Source organism: Mizuhopecten yessoensis, unplaced genomic scaffold (assembly GCF_002113885.1).
Source record: "Mizuhopecten yessoensis strain PY_sf001 unplaced genomic scaffold, ASM211388v2 scaffold11169, whole genome shotgun sequence".
NCBI classification, from domain to species: domain Eukaryota; kingdom Metazoa; phylum Mollusca; class Bivalvia; order Pectinida; family Pectinidae; genus Mizuhopecten; species Mizuhopecten yessoensis.
In genome coordinates, this window is record NW_018408914.1 from 1,547,588 (window position 1) to 1,572,721 (window position 25,134).

General features: G+C 36.9%; 1 protein-coding gene across 4 annotated transcripts in view; it reads left to right on the forward strand.

The window, feature by feature from the left end:
• The window catches only part of LOC110467307, a 75,810-nt gene that overhangs the window by 44,240 nt on the left and 6,436 nt on the right, over positions 1-25,134 (forward strand). For 3 of the 4 annotated variants that reach the window (XM_021524392.1, XM_021524395.1, XM_021524394.1), the window contains 7 exons: positions 12,530-12,636; positions 16,040-16,106; positions 16,786-16,828; positions 18,749-18,903; positions 19,590-19,672; positions 20,448-20,453; positions 24,944-25,012. In XM_021524392.1, coding sequence (XP_021380067.1) covers positions 12,530-12,636; positions 16,040-16,106; positions 16,786-16,828; positions 18,749-18,903; positions 19,590-19,672; positions 20,448-20,453; positions 24,944-25,012 — 530 coding nt within the window. The remainder of the gene's footprint in view (positions 1-12,529; positions 12,637-16,039; positions 16,107-16,785; positions 16,829-18,748; positions 18,904-19,589; positions 19,673-20,447; positions 20,454-24,943; positions 25,013-25,134) is intronic. The other variant, XM_021524393.1, reaches the window with a different exon arrangement.

Here is a 25,134-nt window from a genome sequence, read left to right on the forward strand (position 1 = left end):
TGACTTATATTCTAGGTCACAGGGGTCAAATATGTTTAAAACATTTAAACTACTTCTTCTGAATAACCAATAGGCCTTGGGTGCATAAATTTGGCCAGTAACATGCTGGGATAAAGGGCTACCAAGTTTGTTCAAATAAATGACCTTGGTTTATATTCAAGGTCACAGGGGTCAAATATGTGTAAAACCTTTAAACGACTTCTTCTGAATAACCAAGAGGCATAGGGTGATGATATTTGGCCAGAAGCATGCTGGGTTGAAGGGCTACCAAGTTTGTTCAAATGAATGACCTTGACCAACTTTCAAGGTCACAGGTGTCAAATGTCTTAAAATCTTCAAACAACTTCTTCTCAATAACCTAAAGGCCCAGGGTACTGGTATTTGGCCTGTAGCAATCAGGGCCACCAAATTTGTTCAAATGAATGACCTAGACCCACTTTCAACCTAATGTCATTGTTTGTCATTCAAGGTCACACTGATATTCTGCCTGTAGCTGTTTTAGTCCACTTTTAAGATTAAGAGAAGTGTGAGATTAATACCAGGTGAGCGATGCAGGCCCATTGGGCCAGTGAACTTTGCCAAATCATACAAAATGTATATTGGGGAAATTACAGCTTCAATGTTTGAATAAATCAATGTTTTACTTCCAGTACAGATCACTCCTAGTCTTGACCGGGACATTTTTGCCAGGTTAATATTCAACTTTTTCACTCTCTGTAATCAGGGCTTATTTATCATGATGGAAAATATTTGTGCTAAACAATACAAAATGTATGGTTATTACATGTGAAAAGGGAAGTGAACACTGAGCCACACCTGGACATTGTAAATAAAGCAGGACATTCTACCTGATCATATTATGTTGACAACTGGTTAATCATAGGCGCGTAGAGAGGCACAGCTGAAGCGAAAAGTATGTAATACAGAAAAGAAAGGATATATAGCCCAAGTGTTGCGATGAACAGCAAATCAACTTTGGTATTTCACAAAAGAGGCATATAATTAAGAAACCCAATTCTGCAGGTGACCTTACATCAATCACTATTTTAATGCAATTATACAGTGGGCCAAGCAAGCCAGTTCTTTCATTGAGCCTGAAAAGGTTACAAAATTGAAAACCTTCCATTTGATATTGAATAACTATTTTGAGTTTGCTCAATAACTAGATATGAAGCTTAAGTACTGCATTGGTGTAGAGAAGCTTTTGTGTTATTATGGTTACAGCTCAATAGTTTAATCAGCATAAACAAATTTCAAAAATATATTCACAATGATTTAGTAATATATTACAAATGTGAAATGTAGTACAATGTACATCTGAGTATTTTCTTTGAAATTTGATTGCTACGAGGTTGAACAGTCACTAAAACATGACATATGCTAGCTGTTCCTTTAGGTACTGTATCAAGCTGACTACCCTGAAGTTATTATGGATCTTTTCTGCTACACAGGTTTTGGAATGTCGACAACGACAAAGTTTGATTCCCTGCTGTGATAAAACAATTAATTTGATTCTTTCCTTGCTTCAAGTTTAATTCAATTTTACTAAAGCCAATGCATAGGTTCCAAGTGAAGGAAGAAATGTCAAATCAAATTTGTTGCACAATTACGCCTGCATTACATTCAACACTGTTGTGTGATATTTAGAGATAAATTGGGAATTCAGCATCAGTTGCAAGTGTGAGATGTAAAATGTTCTCGAACACAACAAATATAACTTATTTATTTGCAGAAGTTAAAATGAAAAGTACATGTGACATCAGCTAATAAAAAATACAAACAGGAAAAACGTGAATAAAGAGTGTCCAATTTAGTGATCTTTTTTCTGTTGGTCGTGGAAAAGGCACACAACATAGTGTAATTAGGTCTGGATTTGTAGTTAAGTGAGCTCGAGAAAAAAAATATTGTTAAAAGGAATCAAATGGTTTTCTATCTGAAATGTTTATATTATCTACCCTGACAATTCCATGGATGTCTAAATCTTCAGGTCAAACGCTACTGGAGTCTGATCATCGACCTCAGTTTAAAGAACCACTTAAAATTTCATAATAATAGATATATAAACTTAAATGACTGACATCGGTTTTTCCACTTAAGTAGTTCTCGTTACCATGTGTTGCCATATAAGGCTTCATCTTATTGTTCTTTGGCGTCTTTGTACTGAACTGCCGTCTGCTCAAATGGTTTGGTGGGATTTGATAAATGTCGAAATAGATGAGAGAATGATGTGTTTGTGGTATCCTGAGACAGCTAGTTCCCAAGTAAATACCCTAATAAATATGTATGAGGTAGCTACACATGTTCTATCATAGTAATGTACTGCTTCTGTTTGCCTGGGAGGATCCAAGAGGGCTGATGATGTGAACAGAAACAAATAAACTAAAAAAGTTATGAATTTCATTCATGTCTCCATTAAAAATTTAAACCCTGCAAGCTGAGTTCCTAATGGGAAAAAATATTGATGAGTTTTAAATTGTTCCATTTTTTAATTGTATGAAATATTGATTGGTTGATGCTATATGTTTTGTATAAAAAAATGATTTTTTTTTAAAGCCTTCAAAATTCTTGATAACAAAGAGTGTAAGATATCTGAAATTTGAGAGTATGGCTGTGGGTCTATCAGAGATTTGTGTGGATGGTTGTGTAAGTGGGTCTATCAGAAACTTGTATGGATGGTTGTGTTGGTGGGTCTATCAGAGATTTGTGTGAATGGTTGTGTTGGTACTGGTTTATCAGAGACGTGTGTGGATGGTTGTGTTGATAGGTCTATCAGAGATTTGAATGGATGGTTGTAATGATAGGTCTATCAGAGACTTGTATGGATGGTTGTGTTGGTGGGTCTATCAGAGATTTGTATGGATGGTTGTGTTGGTGGGTCTATCAGAGATTTGTGTGAATGGTTGTGTTGGTGGGTCTTTCAGAGATTTGTGTGAATGGTTGTGTTGGTGGGTCTTTCAGAGATTTGTGTGAATGGTTGTGTTGGTGGGTCTATCAGAGATTTGTATGGATGATTGTGTTAGTGGGTCTATCAGAGATTTGTATGGATGGTTGTGTTGGTGGGTGTCTCAGAGACTTGTATGGATGGTTGTGTTGGTGGGTCTATCAGAGATTTGTATGGATGATTGTGTTAGTGGGTCTATCAGAGATTTGTGAGGGTGGTTGTGTTGGTAGGTCTATCAGAGATTTGTGTGGATGGTTGTGTTGGTAGGTCTATCAGAGATTTGTGTGGATGGTTGTGTTGGTAGGTCTATCAGAGATTTGTGTGGATGGTTGTGTTGGTAGGTCTATCAGAGATTTGTGTGGATGGTTGTGTTGGTAGGTCTATCAGAGATTTGTGTGGATGGTTGTGTTGGTGGGTCTATCAGAGATTTGTGTGGATGGTTGTGTTGGTAGGTCTATCAGAGATTTGTGTGGATGGTTGTGTTGGTAGGTCTATCAGAGATTTGTGTGGATGGTTGTGTTGGTAGGTCTATCAGAGATTTGTGTGGATGGTTGTGTTGGTAGGTCTATCAGAGATTTGTGTGGATGGTTGTGTTGGTAGGTCTATCAGAGATTTGTGTGGATGGTTGTGTTGGTGGGTCTATCAGAGATTTGTGTGGATGGTTGTGTTGGTAGGTCTATCAGAGATTTGTGTGGATGGTTGTGTTGGTAGGTCTATCAGAGATTTGTGTGGATGGTTGTGTTGGTGGGTCTATCAGAGATTTGTGTGGATGGTTGTGTTGGTAGGTCTATCAGAGATTTGTGTGGATGGTTGTGTTGGTAGGTCTATCAGAGATTTGTGTGGATGGTTGTGTTGGTAGGTCTATCAGAGATTTGTGTGGATGGTTGTGTTGGTGGGTCTATCAGAGATTTGTGTGGATGGTTGTGTTGGTAGGTCTATCAGAGATTTGTGTGGATGGTTGTGTTGGTAGGTCTATCAGAGATTTGTGTGGATGGTTGTGTTGGTGGGTCTATCAGAGATTTGTGTGGATGGTTGTGTTGGTAGGTCTATCAGAGATTTGTGTGGATGGTTGTGTTGGTAGGTCTATCAGAGATTTGTGTGGATGGTTGTGTTGGTGGGTCTATCAGAGATTTGTGTGGATGGTTGTGTTGGTAGGTCTATCAGAGATTTGTGTGGATGGTTGTGTTGGTAGGTCTATCAGAGATTTGTGTGGATGGTTGTGTTGGTAGGTCTATCAGAGATTTGTGTGGATGGTTGTGTTGGTAGGTCTATCAGAGATTTGTGTGGATGGTTGTGTTGGTAGGTCTATCAGAGATTTGTGTGGATGGTTGTGTTGGTAGGTCTATCAGAGATTTGTGTGGATGGTTGTGTTGGTAGGTCTATCAGAGATTTGTGTGGATGGTTGTGTTGGTAGGTCTATCAGAGATTTGTGTGGATGGTTGTGTTGGTAGGTCTATCAGAGATTTGTATGGATGGTTGTGTTGGTAGTTCTATCAGAGATTTGTGTGGATGGTTGTGTTGGTAGGTCTATCAGAGATTTGTGTGGATGGTTGTGTTGGTAGGTCTATCAGAGATTTGTGTGGATGGTTGTGTTGGTGGGTCTATCAGAGATTTGTGTGGATGGTTGTGTTGGTAGGTCTATCAGAGATTTGTGTGGATGGTTGTGTTGGTAGGTCTATCAGAGATTTGTGTGGATGGTTGTGTTGGTAGGTCTATCAGAGATTTGTGTGGATGGTTGTGTTGGTAGGTCTATCAGAGATTTGTGTGGATGGTTGTGTTGGTAGGTCTATCAGAGATTTGTGTGGATGGTTGTGTTGGTAGGTCTATCAGAGATTTGTGTGGATGGTTGTGTTGGTAGGTCTATCAGAGATTTGTGTGGATGGTTGTGTTGGTGGGTCTATCAGAGATTTGTGTGGATGGTTGTGTTGGTAGGTCTATCAGAGATTTGTGTGGATGGTTGTGTTGGTAGGTCTATCAGAGATTTGTGTGGATGGTTGTGTTGGTGGGTCTATCAGAGATTTGTGTGGATGGTTGTGTTGGTAGGTCTATCAGAGATTTGTGTGGATGGTTGTGTTGGTAGGTCTATCAGAGATTTGTGTGGATGGTTGTGTTGGTAGGTCTATCAGAGATTTGTGTGGATGGTTGTGTTGGTAGGTCTATCAGAGATTTGTGTGGATGGTTGTGTTGGTAGGTCTATCAGAGATTTGTGTGGATGGTTGTGTTGGTAGGTCTATCAGAGATTTGTATGGATGGTTGTGTTGGTAGTTCTATCAGAGATTTGTGTGGATGGTTGTGTTGGTAGGTCTATCAGAGATTTGTGTGGATGGTTGTGTTGGTAGGTCTATCAGAGATTTGTGTGGATGGTTGTGTTGGTAGGTCTATCAGAGATTTGTGTGGATGGTTGTGTTGGTAGGTCTATCAGAGATTTGTGTGGATGGTTGTGTTGGTAGGTCTATCAGAGATTTGTGTGGATGGTTGTGTTGGTAGGTCTATCAGAGATTTGTGTGGATGGTTGTGTTGGTAGGTCTATCAGAGATTTGTGTGGATGGTTGTGTTGGTAGGTCTATCAGAGATTTGTGTGGATGGTTGTGTTGGTAGGTCTATCAGAGATTTGTATGGATGGTTGTGTTGGTAGTTCTATCAGAGATTTGTGTGGATGGTTGTGTTGGTAGGTCTATCAGAGATTTGTGTGGATGGTTGTGTTGGTAGGTCTATCAGAGATTTGTGTGGATGGTTGTGTTGGTGGGTCTATCAGAGATTTGTGTGGATGGTTGTGTTGGTAGGTCTATCAGAGATTTGTGTGGATGGTTGTGTTGGTAGGTCTATCAGAGATTTGTGTGGATGGTTGTGTTGGTGGGTCTATCAGAGATTTGTGTGGATGGTTGTGTTGGTAGGTCTATCAGAGATTTGTGTGGATGGTTGTGTTGGTAGGTCTATCAGAGATTTGTGTGGATGGTTGTGTTGGTAGGTCTATCAGAGATTTGTGTGGATGGTTGTGTTGGTAGGTCTATCAGAGATTTGTGTGGATGGTTGTGTTGGTAGGTCTATCAGAGATTTGTGTGGATGGTTGTGTTGGTAGGTCTATCAGAGATTTGTATGGATGGTTGTGTTGGTAGGTCTATCAGAGATTTGTGTGGATGGTTGTGTTGGTATGTCTATCAGAGATTTGTGTGGATAGTTGTGTTGGCGTGTCTATCAGAGATTTGTGTGGATGGTCGTGTTGGTAGGTCTATCAGAGATTTGTATGGGTGGTTGTGTTGGTACTGGTCTATCAGAGATTTGTGTCGATAGTTGTGTTGGCGGGTCTATCACAGTTTTGTGTCGATAGTTGTGTTGGTAGGTCTATCACAGTTTTGTGTCGATAGTTGTGTGTGTGGGTCTATCAGAGATTTGTATGGGTGGTTGTGTTGGTACTGGTCTATCAGAGATTTGTGTGGATAGTTGTGTTGGAAGGTCTATCAGAGATTTGTGTGGATGGTTGTGTTGGTGGGTCTATCAGAGATTTGTATGGATGGTTGTGTTGGTACTGGTCTATCAGAGACTTGTGTGGATGGTTGTGTTGGTAGGTCTATCAGAGATTGGTATGGATGGTTGTGTTGGTGGGTCTATCAGAGATTTGTGTGAATGGTTGTGTTGGTGGGTCTATCAGAGATTTGTATTGATGATTATGTTAGTGGGTCTATCAGAGATTTGTGTGGATGGTTGTGTTGGTAGGTCTATCAGAGATTTGTGTGGATGGTTGTGTTGGTAGGTCTATCAGAGATTTGTGTGGATGGTTGTGTTGGCGGGCTATCAGAGATTTGTACGGATGGTTGTGTTGGTGGGTCTATCAGAGATTTGTGTGGATGGTTGTGTTGGCGGGTCGATCAGAGTTTTTAGGGGATGGTTGTGTTGGCGGGTCGATCAGAGTTTTTAGGGGATGGTTGTGTTGGTACTGGTCTATCAGAGATTTGTGTGGATAGTTGTGTTGGTAGGTCTATCAGAGATTTGTGTGGATGGTTGTGTTGGTAGGTCTATCAGAGATTTGTGTGGATTGTTGTGTTGGCGGGTCTATCAGAGATTTGTATGGGTTGTTGTGTTGGTAGGTCTATCAGAGATTTGTGTGGATGGTTGTGTTGGCGGGTCGATCAGAGTTTTTAGGGGATGGTTGTGTTGACGGGTTTATCAGAGACTAGTTTAACTCCACAGATTCTTTGTATGTCATCATTGAGCTGCCTACATTTACACAATTCATCAAAGTGATTGAACTTGAAAATTTCATATTGGTCAACAATTTCTTGCTTTTTGATATTAGAATGCAATAAAAAAAAAAAAAAAAAATCTAACGTTTACTGTAAATTATTACCTGGTAAGCCATAGCTGTACAGTCAAACTCTTTAAATATCATTATGATTTTGCAATATTTGTTTCCTGTCTTGTCATAGTAATTTGAAACTGGATCCCTGAGTGATAACTCCATTGAAAACGTGTATATTTAATACAGCAATATATAGAGCAATTTTATTTGCAGAGACAGATCTATATGCTACCCATGAAAAATTCACTACGTATCAGTATAATTTGAGTAGTGCATCTATACTAAGTACTCCCTTAACAGTATTGTTTCCAGAATGTCTAAGGGGGGGAAAGAAAAATCCTTTTAAGATGTGAAGTCAGTGTAATTTAGTGGAGGCCAGATTGACCTATTAAGACCCTAGGTAGATACTACTACACTTGGACCTACAGCTTTGTTTTGAGGGGGATGGAGTAGTAGGTGATCTTAAACGATGGCAGAAAACCATCATCAAGTATTTCAGGTATTTGGTGGGTTTTTCAAATATGGGTTAAAATTGATTTTTTTTTTTTGCTAATTGTTAGGTATTGACAACACTGTTATTATAGATATAGAAAAAATTATACATTGCATCTTTTTATGTTCCTTGGAAATATAAAAAAAAATCTAGAGATATCGGAGATATTAGGTAGATGACTTCTCATGGTACTATATATATTATCATTGATTCCTAGATTATCTAGAACATTGATTTGATATGTGTAGATTGTCTACTGTGGGGTGTCCTCCTTTCCAATAGATTTATTTTGTATGTGTGTTAAGACAGATATATTACAATGCACTGCTAAATCATCATGCTCTTTTAAATTTCAATTTTTTTTCTAACAATTTGATTTAAATTTCGTGAAAAAAACCTCACGATACAGTTAAGAAGGACTGAAAACTGTTCTAATGAATACTATTTCATATATACATTACACTGAAAACTGTTCTAATGAATACTACTTCATATATACATTACACTGAAAACTGTTCTAATGAATACTACTTCATATATACATTACACTGAAAACTGATCTGATGAATACTACTTCATATATACATTACACTGAAAACAAACATTTATGTGTGTTTTAATATAGGACAACTGTTTTGTGATATTTTTGAATTAAATTAATTAAATTAAATTAACAACATTCTTTTTTACGGCAAATCATCCAAATATTCCGGGCTTATCAAAACTAAAATTGCCAGAATAGTTTGTTAATTAAAGATGACTTTTTATCCAGCTGATATAATCATGAATATTGATGTCAATGTATGTACATGTATCTATATACAGCTAAAGTAACAAGAATCAAGTACATACAAGTGTGCCTATGATAGAGAGAAATGGTTCAATGTAATATATTTGTTAAAATGAAGTTGACAAGATAGTTACTTTTTAATAACATTTATAAGATAGATAAGGAAGTAAGTAAGGTTTAGGTTTTCATAGTTACACAATTACATGTGCAGTTGTATGGTAAGACAGTACATGGCTATAAAGGTTACAGAAACACAACAAAAGGAGTAAGGGGCCACATTAAGTAGTAGTAGTAGGCTAAATCAGGATAAGTAACCCTTTAGTTTGTAAGAATGCATTAAAATTTGGAAATAGATATGAGTGTGTGTGAACTCAGTGGATAGGTAAATATTGACAGCAATTTGTTATCCTGTATTAGCACATATGTCCCCTGTAGATTTGATTTTAAAAAATCCAGTTTTACATGCAAATGACTTCCTTCCTGTTTTTACCTGTACCATATATTGTCATAGTGTCACGGATGATTGATCACCTGTAGAATTATCTGTGTGGTATTGTATACGGTCAAGGTCGTCTAGTGAGGTTGTAGTGTTAGGACTCTAAGAAGTCATTGATGTGTTGAGAGTTACCCACCATTTATAAAGGTAAACATGTACTGATAAAGTGGAGAAGCCTGGAGTTTCCCTCCATACCAGGTATGGTACCAGGTATCGCTGTCTTTCTCACTTACATTGTATATAGTGTAGTAAACCAGGAATTACTGTCACTTGTATTATTGCCTACACTAATTACTAACTGAATGCATTGAGGTCGATGTAGTGTGGAAGGGATGGGAGTTTCCCTCAAATTGTATTTAGGAAGTGTACAAATATAGCTGTCATATGTGTATTACGTGACTGTGCATGGAGCCTGATTTTAATAATTATGGACAATTTAATGTCTGAAATCTATCTACTCGGTGAGTTAATGATTCTGCCCTCAATATTATACTATATGTCCTTTGTCTTAAAATAAGAATTGATCATGTGCTGTAAACAAGTTAAAATATATATGGAGCTACAACACAGGGTTCTGACTGTTATATATGGGGCTACAACACAGGGTTCTGGTTGTTATATATGGGGCTACAACACAGGGTTCTGGCTGTTATATATGGGGCTACAACACAGGGTTATGGCTGTTATATATGGGGCTATATGACACTGAGGTCTGACTGTTATATATGGGGCTACACCACAGGTTTATGGCTGTTATATATGGGGCTACAACTTAGGGTTCTGGTTGTTATATATGGGGCTACGACACAGGGTTATGGCTGTTATATGTGGGGCTATATGACACTGAGGTCTGACTGTTATATATGGGGCTGCACCACAGGGTTATGGTTTTTATATATGGGGCTAAAACTTAGGGTTCTGGTTGTTATATCTGGGGCTACAACACAGGGTTATGGCTGTTATATGTGGGGCTATATGACACTGAGGTCTGACTGTTATATATGGGGATACACCACAGGTTTATGACTGTCATATATGGGGCTACAACACAGTGTTCTGGTTGTTATATATGGGGCTACGACACAGGGTTATGGCTGTTATATATGGGGCTGCACCACAGGGTTATGGTTTTTATATATGGGGCTAAAACTTAGGGTTCTGGTTGTTATATCTGGGGCTACAACACAGGTTTCTGGCTGTTATATAAGGGGCTACAACACAGGGGTCTGACTTATGTATGGGGCTACAACACAGTGTTCTGGCTGTTATATAAGGGGCTACAACACAGGGGTCTGGCTGTTATATATGGGGTTACAACACAGGGTTCTGGCTGTTAGACACGGGACTATAAGGAACTGAGGTCTGGATATTATATAAATAACTAAGGGGCTATATGACACTGGGGGCTGACTGTTATATATGGGGATACACCACAGGTTTATGGCTGGTATATATGGGGCTACAACTTAGGGGTCTGGCTGTTATATAAATAAGGGGCTGTAGGACACTGGGGTCTAGCTGTTATATAACTAAGGGGCTATAGGACACTTGGGTCTAGTTGGTATATAAATAAGGAGCTATGGGACACTGAGGTCTGGTTGGTATATAAATAAGGGGAAATAGGACACTGAGGTCTGTCTGGTATATAAATAAGGGTCTATAGGACACAGAGGCATGGTTGTTATTTATGGGGCTGAAGGACACTGACGTCTGGCTGGTATATAAATAAGGGATTATAGGACACTGAGGCATGACTTGTATATAAATAAGGGGGTATAGGACACTGAGGGTTGGTTAGTATATAAATAGGGGGCTATAAAACACTAGGGTCTGGCTGGTATATAAATAAGGGGCTATAGGACACTGAGGTTTGGTTAGTATATAAATAGGGGGCTATAAAACACTAGGGTCTGGCTGGTATATAAAGGGCTATAGGACACTTGGGTCTAGTTGATATATAAATAAGGGGATATAGGACACTAGGATCTGGCTGGTATATAAATAAGGGGCTATAGGACACAGAGGCATGGCTTGTATATAAATAAGGGGCAATAGGACACTGGGGTCTGGCTGTTATATAACTAAGGGTCTATAGGACACAGAGGCATGGTTGTTATTTATGGGGCTGAAAGACACTGACGTCTGGCTGTTATATAACTAAGGGTCTATAGGACACTGGGATCTGGCTGTTATATAGATAAGGGGCTATTGGACACTGAGGTCTAACTGTTATATAGATAAGGGGCTTTATAGGACACTGAATTCTTACTGTTATATAAGGAACTTAATAGAACACTGAATTATTACTGTTATATAAGGGGCCTTATAGGACACTGAAGTGTAACTGTCATATAAGGGGCTTTATAGGACACTGAATTATTACTGTTATGTAAGGGGTTTTATAGGACACTGAATTCTTGCTGTTATATAAGGGGTTAATTTTGTAGGACACTGAGGTGTCACTTTTATATAAAGGGCTTTATAGGACACTTGAGGTCTTACCTTTATATAAGGGGCTTTATAGGACACTGAGGTCTAACTGTTATATAAAGGGCTTTATATAACAGTTAGACCTCAGTGTACTATAAAGGGCTTTATAGGACACTGAGGTCTAACTGTTATATACAGGGCTTTATAGGACACTGAGGTCTAACTGTATATAAAAGGCTTTATAGGACACTGAGGGCTAACTGTTATATAAACGGCTTTATAGGACACTGAGGTCTAACTGTATATAAAAGGCTTTATAGGACACTGAGGGCTAACTGTTATATAAAGGGCTTTATAGCCCCCCGAGGTCTAACTGTTATATAAAGGCCTTTATATAACAGTTAGACCTCAGTGTTCTATAAAGGGCTTTATAGGACACTGAGGTCTAACTGTTATATAAAGGGCTTTATAGGACACTGAGGTCTAACTTTTCTATAAAGGGCTTTATAGGACACTTGAGGTCTAACTGTTATATAAAGGGCTTTATAGGACACTGAGGTCTAACTTTTCTATAAAGGGCTTTATAGGACACTTGAGGTCTTACTGTTATATAAGGGGCTTTATAGGACACTGAGGTCTAACTGTTATATGAAGGGCTTTATAGGACACTTGAGGTCTAACTGTTATATATAAAGGGCTTTATAGGACACTTGAGGTCTTACTGTTATATAAGGGGCTTTATAGGACACTGAGGTCTAACTATTATATAAAGGACTTTATAGGACACCGAGGTCTTACTGTTATATAAGGGGCTTTATAGGACACTGAGGTCTAACTGTTATATAAGGGGCTTTATAGGACACTGAGGTCTAACTGTTATATAAAGGACTTGAACACTTTGATTTGGCTGTTATGCATGAGGCTACAGCATTCTTGTTTTGCTGTATATGTAAGGGGCTATAGAACACTGGGCATTGGAGATTCATTTTAGGGGCAAGGACATTTACAGTTTAATAGTACTGCCCCCTTTTTTCATGGTTACTTAAAGTGCACCTTAATAACTTGTCGTCTTTCATTTATAGGACCCACCAGGACAACGCTGGAGTGCCAATAGTAGCCCTGGGACCCAGCGTCGCTCAGATGCCTCCCTGGACAGTGTAGCCTCCTCAGTGACAGAGGAGTTGGTCAGGTAGGCTACATTATTATAGAACATACAATCATTAAGCAGAAGGATTCATTAAGCAGCAGGAAAATAGTGAATTGTCTGGACAGAAAATTTATATTTTAAATATAAGTGTCTTGAGAGAAAAATTATATTCTCAGTGTCAGTGTGCTATATTAGTGGAAGATGGACACATTGTAGTTTATTGTTGGTAAATAATGTCAGTGTGGTATATTAGTGGTAGATGGACACATTGTAGTTTATTGTTGGTAAATAATGTCAGTGTGTTATATTAGTGGTAGATGGACACATTGTAGTTTATTGTTGGTAAATAATGTCAGTGTGTTATATTAGTGGTAGATGGAGACATTGTAGTTTATTGTTGGTAAATAATGTCAGTGTGGTATATTAGTGGTAGATCGAGACATAGTAGTATATTGTTGGTAAATACTGTCAGTGTGGTATATTAGTGGTAGATCGAGACATAGTAGTATATTGTAGTTTATTGTTGGTAAATAATGTCAGTGTGCTATATTAGTGGTAGATGGAGAAACATTGTAGTATATTGTTGGTAAATAATGTCAGTGTGGTATATAAGTGGTAGATGGAGACATTGTAGTATTAATTGTTGGTAAATCAGGTTATTTTAGTATATGTTGAATGTAGGAAGAACCAGTATGGTATATTGTTGGTTGATAAAGATAGTGTTGATAAATAGAAAATAAAAAAGAGCCTACTATTGATAGTTATATATATAGTGGGAAGTTCAGCTGTGTTTAGTTTTTACCTTCTGTCCTAGTTAACTTTATCTGAAAATGGATAAAACCAGGAAGTATGTATATTTCAATGTAAACATTCCTTGCTAAACATAGAGATATGTACACATTACAACTTCTTAACTTAAAAAAATTATCCGTAAATTGAATATATATACCTGCCTGGTAAGTACTGATTGATAAACTATCAATGTCGCCTATGTAGGATCTTTATTGTATCCATCAAGTTAACATACATATATCAATGGGAAACAGAAGGTTGACACTTAGCTCATATACTATCACAAATTGTGTGGCCCAGTGGGAAGTGCACTGAGCCTCTCACCAGGATGGCTAGGGTTTGATTCCCCGATCAAATGTAAAAAAGTATTGGGTCACACACCCGACTAAGTAGGTGTTCTCTGGGTACTTTGGTTTCCTCTAGTATTAAGACCCCTGTGTGCTAGCTTTCATTTAAGCTAGCAGAAGTGATTAATGCAAATTGGAAATACCTGTTATTCTATCATCATTATTGCAAAATAAAATTGATATTTTGATATTGAGTGTTATACAACAAAGATTTCGAATATATAGCTACACATGTTTCAACATACTTTCTATACAAACCAACAGTGAAAGGAGTCTCTTAAAAAATATTATCCAGTATATTTATAGCTCACCATTTACTGTTATCCAAATATTCTGCTGTTTGCTATTCACCAGCCCAGTTAATCAACACAGCATTAAACTTACCATTAACTCATCCTTTGTCCAAATATGCTGCAGTTTCAAGACATACTTGTACAAATTATTGGTGACTCGATTTGTAGACTTCAGGGTTTGTCGAACAGGAAGATTTTTATATTTTGGAAAATATCCTCCGGCTGGTATTACTTCAATGTTATGGTCAAATGGAGCTCGTGTTTACCGTGCCTATAAGATCTGTTCAATCAGTATATCGTGCTAGACAGATAAAGGAAGGTGACTGTCACTAGGTGACAATACTTCCTCATTTTCACCTGTCAGGTAGAACGTTTAACTAGAAACTATAGGAGTTTGGAAAGTGAAATCAGAAATATTTCCATAGCAGTTCAAACATTTGTTAAAGTCTACAATTTCTACAGTGTACAAAAGATGTGTGAGAGATGTACCCCTTCAGCGTATCTCAGTGTGAAATGATTGGACCTTAATACACAGGCTAAAACAGGAGAAAATGCCTAAAAAACATGGGTAAATGTATTAACTTACTTAAAAACAACATTGTCTAAGCTGGTAGACATTCTTTTTTATAATAATTCTGTGAATACCAGATTTCAAAATTTAGGTATTTCTATGGAGTGTTTGATAAATATGGCCATCATCACCGAGGGGTGCATATAGCATGTGTCGCCCATGTCTGTCTGTTCATCCTTCACACTTTATTGTTCTCACTTTACCACCATACATTTCCATTTGTTTTTAATAAAACTACAAAAATTCTGTACACAAATATCTTTAACAAATTGGCATATCAAGGTTGCTATTACATGTATTGTGAATTTTTTATCTGGATAAAATCTATTCACTAATGACTTTGTATTTCACAGTTTTGGATCTATGGTAAAGAACATTGTTAAACAGAACATCTTTGGCTAGCTTCAATTTCTTCTGATTTGTATAAAATGTTATGTAAAACATGTGTAGGACTGGCTAATTAAGCTGCCAGGGAAATTGATGTGTCACAGACATGATCTTGTTTTCTTTTTGCCCTGTCCTACGATTCGTCTTCTTCTGTTGGTAATTTTGTTATTTCTGAGTGTAAAGATTTATCATTACTGAATTTAAACTGTGGGAAAATCTGTTACCTTATTACATTGTATATACCAGAATCACGATACGAAAGTATCCCTAATATTGTTTGTGACAGATGTTAGTAACACATAGAGGGTTTATTACAACTTTATTTGCATATTTCTGGTAATTACTGACCAATGACATAACACTTCTATAAACTTCTGTACAGCATTTAGAGGTCAAACATGAAGGTCTTGCTCTGGTGTCTAGAATTTAGAGAAAAATTACTATTTCTTTGGCAACATCAGTTTATAGATATAAGCCAAATGTATCTTTGTTATTGCTATGATTGGTATTAACATTGGGTGGGTGGGGATCGAAGTTCTCGATAACAAACTTCTTTAATTGCCTTGTACTTCTGGAATCAAATGTCAAAACAAAAAGTGTTCATACAATATATATATATCAGTAACTATAGCTACTGTAATAGAAAGAAAAAAAACTGATTAACAAAGGGGTCAAAGTTCAGGTTCAATGTCATATGTCTACAATGTAGTTTGGTTTGGTTTGTTTGTGTTTTACGTCCTATTAACAGCTATGCTCATTTAAGGACGTGCCAGGTTTTGTTGGTGGAGGAAAGTTGGAGTTTCCAGAGAAAAACCACTGACCTACGGCCAGTACCTTGCGACTGCCCCATGTAAGTCTCGAACCCGCGACCTAGTGGTGGAGGGCTAGTGGTAGCAGAATGTCAGACACCTTAACCACTTGGCCTCCGCGGCCCCTCTAGAATGTAGAATTTGGAATGTGAATGCATGTGTATACAATATCTCTGAGAATGTGGATCAACAAATGTTGATAAAATTCTAACCATACTTACAAACAGGCTATTTTATATTTTTCAGTTACAAGGTGGTGATAGTGAGTGGCGTCCCCCAGAAGATCCCACTGGAGAAGACCTCCTCCATGGAAGTATGTACCTTACCTGGTAACAGTAATGTAGCTTACTACGTTTGACAGTTCATAGTCACCTTTGTTACATCATATCTACTGAGCCTCTACCCCGTAACAACCAGTCACTAGAACTTTATGGTATTGAAGGCTATAGATTGCCCCTCTAGAGCAGCATCAGCATCTGATGATGAGGTTATGCAAAGAAATTGCAATGTTTTTAATTATTCGGCCCCACCAGTACTATTTAGCTACATGTTTCTACACTCCCTCTGTTAGTCAATCTGTCATTTCCAGACATATCTTACAATCCCCAATTGATCTTGTAGCCCACTATGTATTTCATTATGGACCTGTGTTCAATGTGCTTCACTATTTTTGGTGCATATCCAACATACTGGGTCACCTACAATGACACAATTTTTATGTGAGTACCCCTTCGGATGGCAGAATGTAATACACAGAAATCAGGTTGTGTCCCATTATATACAGAGTTATGGCCCTTTGTTGTTGTTAAATACTTAAGTAAGTCTGAAGGAGGGGGAGTTGGAATGGCTTACAATAATCTGCCTTATAATTTAGACATTTGCTAAAATAAAGGTATAATACAAGTTACATGAGATATGTTTACATGTGTTAATTATATACTTTAAAAGTGTAAACATATGATGCTGCTACTGATTTTTTTTCTCTTTTCAAGTCTGGGAATGTGATGCTACGACCAAAAAAGACCAAAAAAGTTGGTAAGTGTTCATTTTGCTACAATTTAAAAACAAACAAATACATATAGAAACACTGAACATGGAACAAAGGTTATGTTGAGTTTATATTTTTGTATATGTTATATTGTTTGCGTGGCAGCATGATTTGTGTGGTGACATGTGTCAGTATGATTTGTGTGGTACGTTATCATCTGTATGTTTATGTGTTGGTCAGTTTCTGTGTCATTACATTTGTTGTTTTATGTTCCTGCAAAATTAGTGAAATTTCACAAATTGTATGACGGTTGATGAAAAAATCATGCATATCAAACAAAACAAGAGAACTATGATAAAGCCTGGAACTTATTTACTCCCTCAATCATGGTGTTCAGAATTATGATAAAGCCTGGAATTTATTTACTCCCTCAATCATGGTGTTCAGAACTATGATAAACCCTGGAATTTATTTACTCCCTCAATCATGGTGTTCAGAACTATGTTAAAGCCTGGAATTTATTTACTCCCTCAATCATGGTGTTCAGTACTATGTTAAAGTCTGGAATTTATTTACTCCCTCAATCATGGTGTTCAGTATTATGTTAAAGTCTGAAATTTATTTACTCCTTCAATCATGGTGTTCAGAACTATGTTAAAGCCTGGAATTTATTTACTCCCTCAATCATGGTGTTCAGTACTATGTTAAAGCCTGGAATTTATTTACTTCCTCAATCATGGTGTTCAGTACTATGTTAAAGCCTGGAATGTATTTACTCCCTCAATCATGGTGTTCAGAACTATGTTAAAGCCTGGAATTTATTTACTCCCACAATCATGGTGTTCAGAACTATGATAAAGCCTGGAATTTATTTACTCCCTCAATCATGGTGTTCAGAACTAGGATAAGCCTGGAATTTATTTACTCCCTCAATCATGGTGTTCAGTACTAAGTTAAAGCCTGGAATTTATTTACTCCCTCAATCATGGTGTTCAGAACTAGGATAAGCCTGGAATTTATTTACTCCCTCAATCATGGTGTTCAGTACTAAGTTAAAGCCTGGAATTTATTTACTCCCTCAATCATGGTGTTCAGTATTATGTTAAAGTCTGAAATTTATTTACTCCTTCAATCATGGTGTTCAGAACTATGTTAAAGCCTGGAATTTATTTACTCCCTTAATCATGGTGTTCAGTACTATGTTAAAGCCTGGAATTTATTTACTCCCTCAATCATGGTGTTCAGTACTATGTTAAAGTCTGGAATTTATTCACTTCCTCAGTCATGGTGTTCAGTACTATGTTTAAGCCTGGAATTTATTTACTCCCTCAATCATGGTGTTCAGTACTATATTAAAGCCTGGAATTTATTTACTCCCTAAATCATGGTGTTCAGTACTATGTTAAAGACTGGAATTTATTTACTCCCTCAATCATGGTGTTCAGTACTATATTAAAGCCTGGAATTTATTTATTCCCTCAATCATGGTGTTCAGTACCTGATGTTATCTACAACAACAATCTATTGAACTTTGTGACCTTCCATGACCATCAGCAATTCTTGGTAGGGACATTCTGACCTTCCATGACCTTCAGTATGACATAGTTGAAATCTTTTGTGATTGGTTATATAATCTTGATAAAGGTACAGTGAATGGACCAATGTAGTTTCTATGAACCCCTAATTGACTTTGTGACATTTAACTTCTTGAATGAAATTCAATGTTTAACATGTGACCTCCTGATTGACCTTATGTAATGTGTGATATCTTGATTGAATTTGCATAGCCTGTGACCTCTTGATAACCTTCAAGTATTTTGTGACCAGTGACCTCTTGATAGACCTTATGTGACCCGAGTGTGACTTTTGTGACTGGTGACCTCTTGATTGAACTTTTGCGACCTATGACTTTTGTAACCTAGCTGTGACCTCTTGATTGACCTTATGTAACCTGTAACTTTTTTCAGACCGGCGTGTATCATGTAGAGACCTGGGAGAGGGTGACTGCCAGGGCTGGCTGTGGAAGGGCAGGAGTCGCGCGGATGGACCACTGTCCCGACAATGGTTCAAACGGTGGTGTGTCCTAAAACACCAGAACATGTTCTACTTCAAGGATAAGGAGGTATGAAAGTCTATCTATATTCAACATTTGATATTCAGGAGTGTAAGCTATCAAAATATTCCCCTCACTGCTGTATTGATAAAGAAAGTCACCCATTGGACATGTAGTGCATTTTTAAAATGTTGTGAAAATGTCAAAATTCTGGTCACAATGTCCACAACCGTGAAGCAACATTCTGAGAATGTTGAAAGAGCAGCAACATAACGATTAGGTTATCATGCAAACTGTACAATTACTGTTACAGTAGTAAAATTACCTTAAATGTGTTTTATATAAAACACTTATTGATAATTTGGAGATAAATAGACATGGTGTATTTACAATTAATAAGATATGAGTGTTGTTCAATCGAAGGTTATGCTCCCCTCCTTCCTGAGTGGCATCATACCCAATGGGAAGATTAGAAAGATTAATGCCTAATCCTTTGATATGCTTAAAGAAATTTTATAAAGAATTCCTAAATGTAAATCTCCCAGTACGTTTCTACATAGTGGATGAGTGTACGTGGTGGGGAAGCACCATGTCAAACATCAAGAGTTAGTAAACTGGCATGTTTAGTAATTCCGAATTATAACCCGTAAAAGTGACAGAAGGTGTTGCTCATCACTTACGATGAGCTAACAACTCCACCTTTTATTAGACGGCTCTGTACTTGATTACCAGTTAATGTAACGCTGTTATTGTAGGACATGAAGGCAGAAGGTGTCATACATTTACCAGCATTTCAAGTGTCCCCGGTGTCAGAGCGTGAGATGAAGACAAAAAAATTGTAAGTAAACTAAAAATCACAATTTGCATTAGTTCTCTTCTCTAGATAGATCCCTCCAGGCATGCTCCAATATACTTACATATTACTTTCTAAGTTTGACTTCCTCGTCAGCAGTGAGTTTAGCACCTCTACTATACACCAGGCTAGTACAGGTTAGAATGTTTAGTAGCTGTTGACTTCACTACCATATATACTGATCTGTAACACATGGTCATAATTCTGTACAATTATATAACCATAATATTCCATTAATCATCACACATTTATCATTACTATTGAAATCATTGATATGCACTACTGTATTTTCTAGTATTTACACTGTGAAATTATTATGTAGATCATCACAGTCATAGATTGGTTGTGAAATTGTTATTTAGCTAATCATGCTTATAATTGTTTGAATGTAAGTACATTACTGGCCATTCATATGAAGGAATGTGCCGAGTATGTATTACATTACTGTTGAAGATGAATTTTCATTTATATTTGGTATTTTAAACATTATTATAATTACCAGAGGATTTTAGTCAAGAATTACAAATGGCTAATAACATGTGTAACAGTACAACATAGGGAGCCAACTCCTATGCTTGATAGTCACATCCTAGTGGGCTATTTAAGTTTACCAGGGCCATATGGTTTCTCTCTGTGGATATACATGCCATAGGTTGGAGTTCTTTTTTAAGAACATGAACTAATTTGATGGCATTGATTGTGTTAGAATCAAACAGTATTTGACCATATAGTTTTATCATCTTGTTTGCCTCTCTGCCAGTACTGGGTAAGTACGGGAGTACCTTAGTCCTGGATGTCCACACTGTTTGGTTTTCATTCCTCATGGGTTTATAGCCTGTTCACCTTGATATGTTGTGACAAACACGTTGGACTTTTTTTTAATATTAACTCATTCACCCCTACATTTTTAAACTAGACTTGCCCAGTCTTTGATATGGTAAGGTTCAAATGTGTTTTTAGGGGTGAATGGGTTAAATCAGTGAAATTTTGAAAAATCAAGGAAGTTTTAAAAAAGTTGAAAAATAAGAATGAAGTAAAGGATACATCATGTAGCAGAGATTTTTTTTTCTAATTCAAAAAATACTGAAGTAAAGCAGATACTATATTTCCCTGTACAGACGTTCAATATGCTAGCAATTATCAGAATACTTCAATGCTAAAACTGAAGTTTTTACTGGATTTGCTGTTTTGAATTGATTGGTCCAAAATATTCCTGTAAATAACACTATCGAAAGAAACCTCGTGATTGCAATGTGTGTTATTGTACTGTATTAATTTCAAGAGACAAAAATACACAAATAAATGAATCTTTCTAAAAGAAGGAGTATTTCCTTTTATCATCCTGGTACTGCTGCTCCCAATTTGGGGTGAAATAATATAATTCTTTTTCTTTAAAAAAAAAAAGAGGACATGTGCCGACATATCCAGTTGATCAGGCTATGAACAAAACCATCACTTTTTCTTAGCATCAAGTTATTTTCATTCTTATTCCTCGGTGAAAAAGTGTATAAGGCTGGGAAACAGTCTGACATTTGCTATATTCTTCTGTATTAATTTGCATTAAATTTTATTTCCGTGATTACAGTGAGCAGTCCCAGCATTCAAACTTCTGTTGGAATTTGCATCAACCTCAAATATTTTCTATCCGTAATGTTAAATCAAATGTAAAGCTTTCATTGGAAGTGGTTCATCCAAATACAAAAAGTTTTCAGTTGGTTCGAAAATGTTTAGTTTGCCTGAGAATTTTTATGCTTGCATTGCATGTGGGCAGTTTTGTACATTCAAGTTTATATTAGCTTGTAAATTAACAATGTGTCTATGATGAAAATTAGAACTAAATGTGTGTTTGTCTCATGTTCAGTATATATGTATAAATGATGTCGGTGATATTAAGTCATTGAAGCAATGGTAATATGTCCCGTAATTTCCTGCACTTATTATCCTGCAGACGATAAATTTTAAACATATGAAAATGCCTTTTGTGAGACTAGTGGACTATTTTGTATTTTCCCTAACAGATATGTTTATTTATTTTTTAGTATAAACTGGTATATATATAGACCCCCTTCACCATAGGTAATGAGTTTGACCGTGCAGTGGTCAGAACACTGGTATAAATATATCTTCTGGAGCAGGCAACTTTTACAAAATACTGTATTTTGACTTCTGGGAATCGATTCCCCTGTGCAGGTTGTACAGCGTTCTGATTTTCCATATGTTACAATAAATGTAGGACTTTTCAATTCTCTCCACAATTCCTGCCAGCGTTTTTCTTATCTCTGTTGTATGATGCAAAATTATCTCTCTTTTTGTTCATCTTTGTTTCGTTCATCTGCCATTGAGCTTTTTTGTTCTTCATTATTTTCTTTCATCTGATATTGAGCTTATCAAACTCATTGATTGTAATTAGACATTTCTCTCAAAAAAACGCTCATGGCATATAGAATTATTCTATTTATTTTAAATACAGGTTAACAGTTGATGTTGTATATGTACACTAATTGTCACAGTGATGCAGTTATTGTGTTTTTCACTGGTATGAGTGACGATGTTAGCACCACTGAAACCCTTCACACTGTTGTATTGCTGTATAGGTCTCACTTTACGAATATTATATATTATGGGATCATGCATGAGTTTTCATTTCATATGAGATTTATGAAACAAGTCTTTAGAATTTTTCAATTTAGCGAGCCTCTGGTGAGCTAAAATGAAAAATTTGTGATGAGTTTCATCGATTTCATATGAAATGAAAAGTAGTGTAAGATCCTTTTTATCACATAATCAACATTTGTGGCATTTATTCATGTCAAACAACAATTTTCATGCAACATTGAAGTGTAAAAAGCCGCCATTTTGACTCCAGTGCATTATTAGTTATACAGGTCTTTGGCAGGGTACATGGTCTCATGTTCGCTGTCAGGACCTTATGTACCCTGAGCCGAAAGCGAAGGGTACATAAGGTCCTGACAGCGAACATGAGACCATGTACCCTGCCAAAGACCTGTATAACGAATTTGTCATACTGCAAAGCAATGTTCAAGCGTTGTCGTCTTGTAAAGACTCCCATCCTGTTTCCTTGCATCGAGATAAAAATGGCCCAATGCCTCGTCTAATCTTGGCTTCGAGAAGTCCTCAAAATCTGTGTCTTGCTCCTTTTCGCTTAAGTATGCTCTGAAGGTTTTGCTTGCTGAATTGTTACTGTTCTTTGTGTTTGTAGGTATAAGTGACGCCCGTTTTGTCTCAATTTCACTCTCCGTGTGGCTTGCAAACCGTTTCGCCATTTTGTTCATTGTTGACATTAGCAGACGAACGTTCTCCGGTGTGTTCGATTCGAATCTGCGAGTTATCTCCCTTACAACAGGCGCGCGTGCTCTTATGTACCCCGGCAAGGATACTAACATAGCTTCAGGTACCTTGGCAATTCGACCAATCACCGTGCGACATTTTTCTTTGCAGTATGACAAAAATCTATGACGTCATGAACTTATCCTAGGCGTGACATCACAATTGAAACAATTGAAACTTACAACAAATCACATATGGTAATGACATTGTATAAATCATTTTGAATAAATTAAATTTAGTAAATCTGTTGATGCTTTGTGCTCCCTATTAGCAGGACTGTTGTTTGTTAAGCACATGTCTTGACAGGACATATTACATTCTCGGTTCTGGTTTGCTGTTTTGTTTGTTTTTCTGTTTCTGTTAAGGATATTAAATTTTAATATCTGAATGACTCTTTAAGATAATTACAAACTAGCCACTGCATTGAAACGCCTATCATAAACAAAACATAAATTGCCTGTGTGATGTTAGCTCTAGGTAGTAGTAAGGAACCGAGTCCAAGGTGAACATTTATCATACAAGTGTACCAGACATTTTACCACATTTTCAGACTCCTCTGCATTTCTATGGACATGTTGTCTGAACCTTAATTCTAGGCTGTTCATGCTTTGTGGTACTGTCTATAAGCTACATGTGTAATGTAGGGAAATCCCTACCCACTGAAGGACTTAATGCATTCAGCAATTTCACAGATACAAACTTTTACCTAGATATAAACAAATATATATATATGAAAATCAGTTTGCAAAATTATGTTCCAGAACGTTCTCAAGTTTTGTAAAATTGCATGTTCATTAGTTATTTCAGTTATCCAACTTAATTAAGCGAACTGCTACATTGCTGCATGAGATCGTTACGATGGATATTGAATTATCAATAACGTCATCTACGCCAATCAAATCTGTTGGTCAGGAACTGTTAACAACACAGGCATTAAACAATATATGTCAGACCAGTATTGTGTTTTATCATCACAAGCCGCAGTACGGCCCGAGAGCATTTTTTTTGCAGACTAATGGGTTGGCCGTTGATTTGATATCAGCCAGACTGGTATTCCTGTTGGGGACTACTTGTATTTCAGATGTGTGGGCTTCAAATACAGTTATTGGTGTGAATGGAGATAAACGATGCCAATAACGGCTGATATGGCCAAGTTAAATGTTTTTGGTGTCCAGAAAGGACGCTAATTTCTATAACTGGCCATTCTAGCTATTTGTGACAGAGAAATGTTGTTATATCAGTCCTGAACAGCACACAATTAATAAATAGGCTGTCAGCACCAAACCAAATGTTTATAGTGTATAGTCATACAAATATGTTGTTATTGGTCTAATGGGAAGCCAATGTTTATATATCAAATTAGGTCTTGGGTGCTGTACAACTCCGATAGGCTTTTATTTTGCATTTCACCTCGGTATTCCTTTCATTGATTTCTGTCTTTGATCTTGTTTTTCGATGGTGGTGAATCCAGTAATTTGCTTTCTTGCATGTTTGGGGTTTATGTTATGGGTAGGTTTATTTTGGGATGGAGTTTCTATTATCCAGGCATCGCTGAGCTAAGTAACGTGATTGTATAACAGATCAAATGAAACTGACAAGTTAAGATATGATCTTATGAAGTCTGGAAATTATAAATACCTACCTAGTAGTCTTCAATATTTATAATATATGTATTGTGTCAATAAATTCATTTATCAGTAGAAAATTGAATGATTTTCTGGCTCCTTGATATTTTGAAAGTAGGCACTGATCAGCTGGACAATCTACTGTTTACATGTGACTAAAGGTTCCTTATAGATAAATCATTTGCATATTGTATCTATTTAAACATGAATGAAATCCTTCTGGTTCATCATTAGTAAACTTAGTAAATCCAATTTTCCACATTTCTTTATTCCTTGTTTCCAGAGCATTTAAAATTCACAATCCTGGGACGGCCTTCATATTTGCCTCGGAAAGGAAAGAAGACATGTCCAAGTAAGGAGCATTGTAGGATAGGATGATGCTTAGTAGAAATCTGTGTGTTAATAATGCTTAGTAGAAATCTGTGTGTTAACAATGCGCAGAGTTTGCCTGAATATCAATGTGATAAGTTTGTT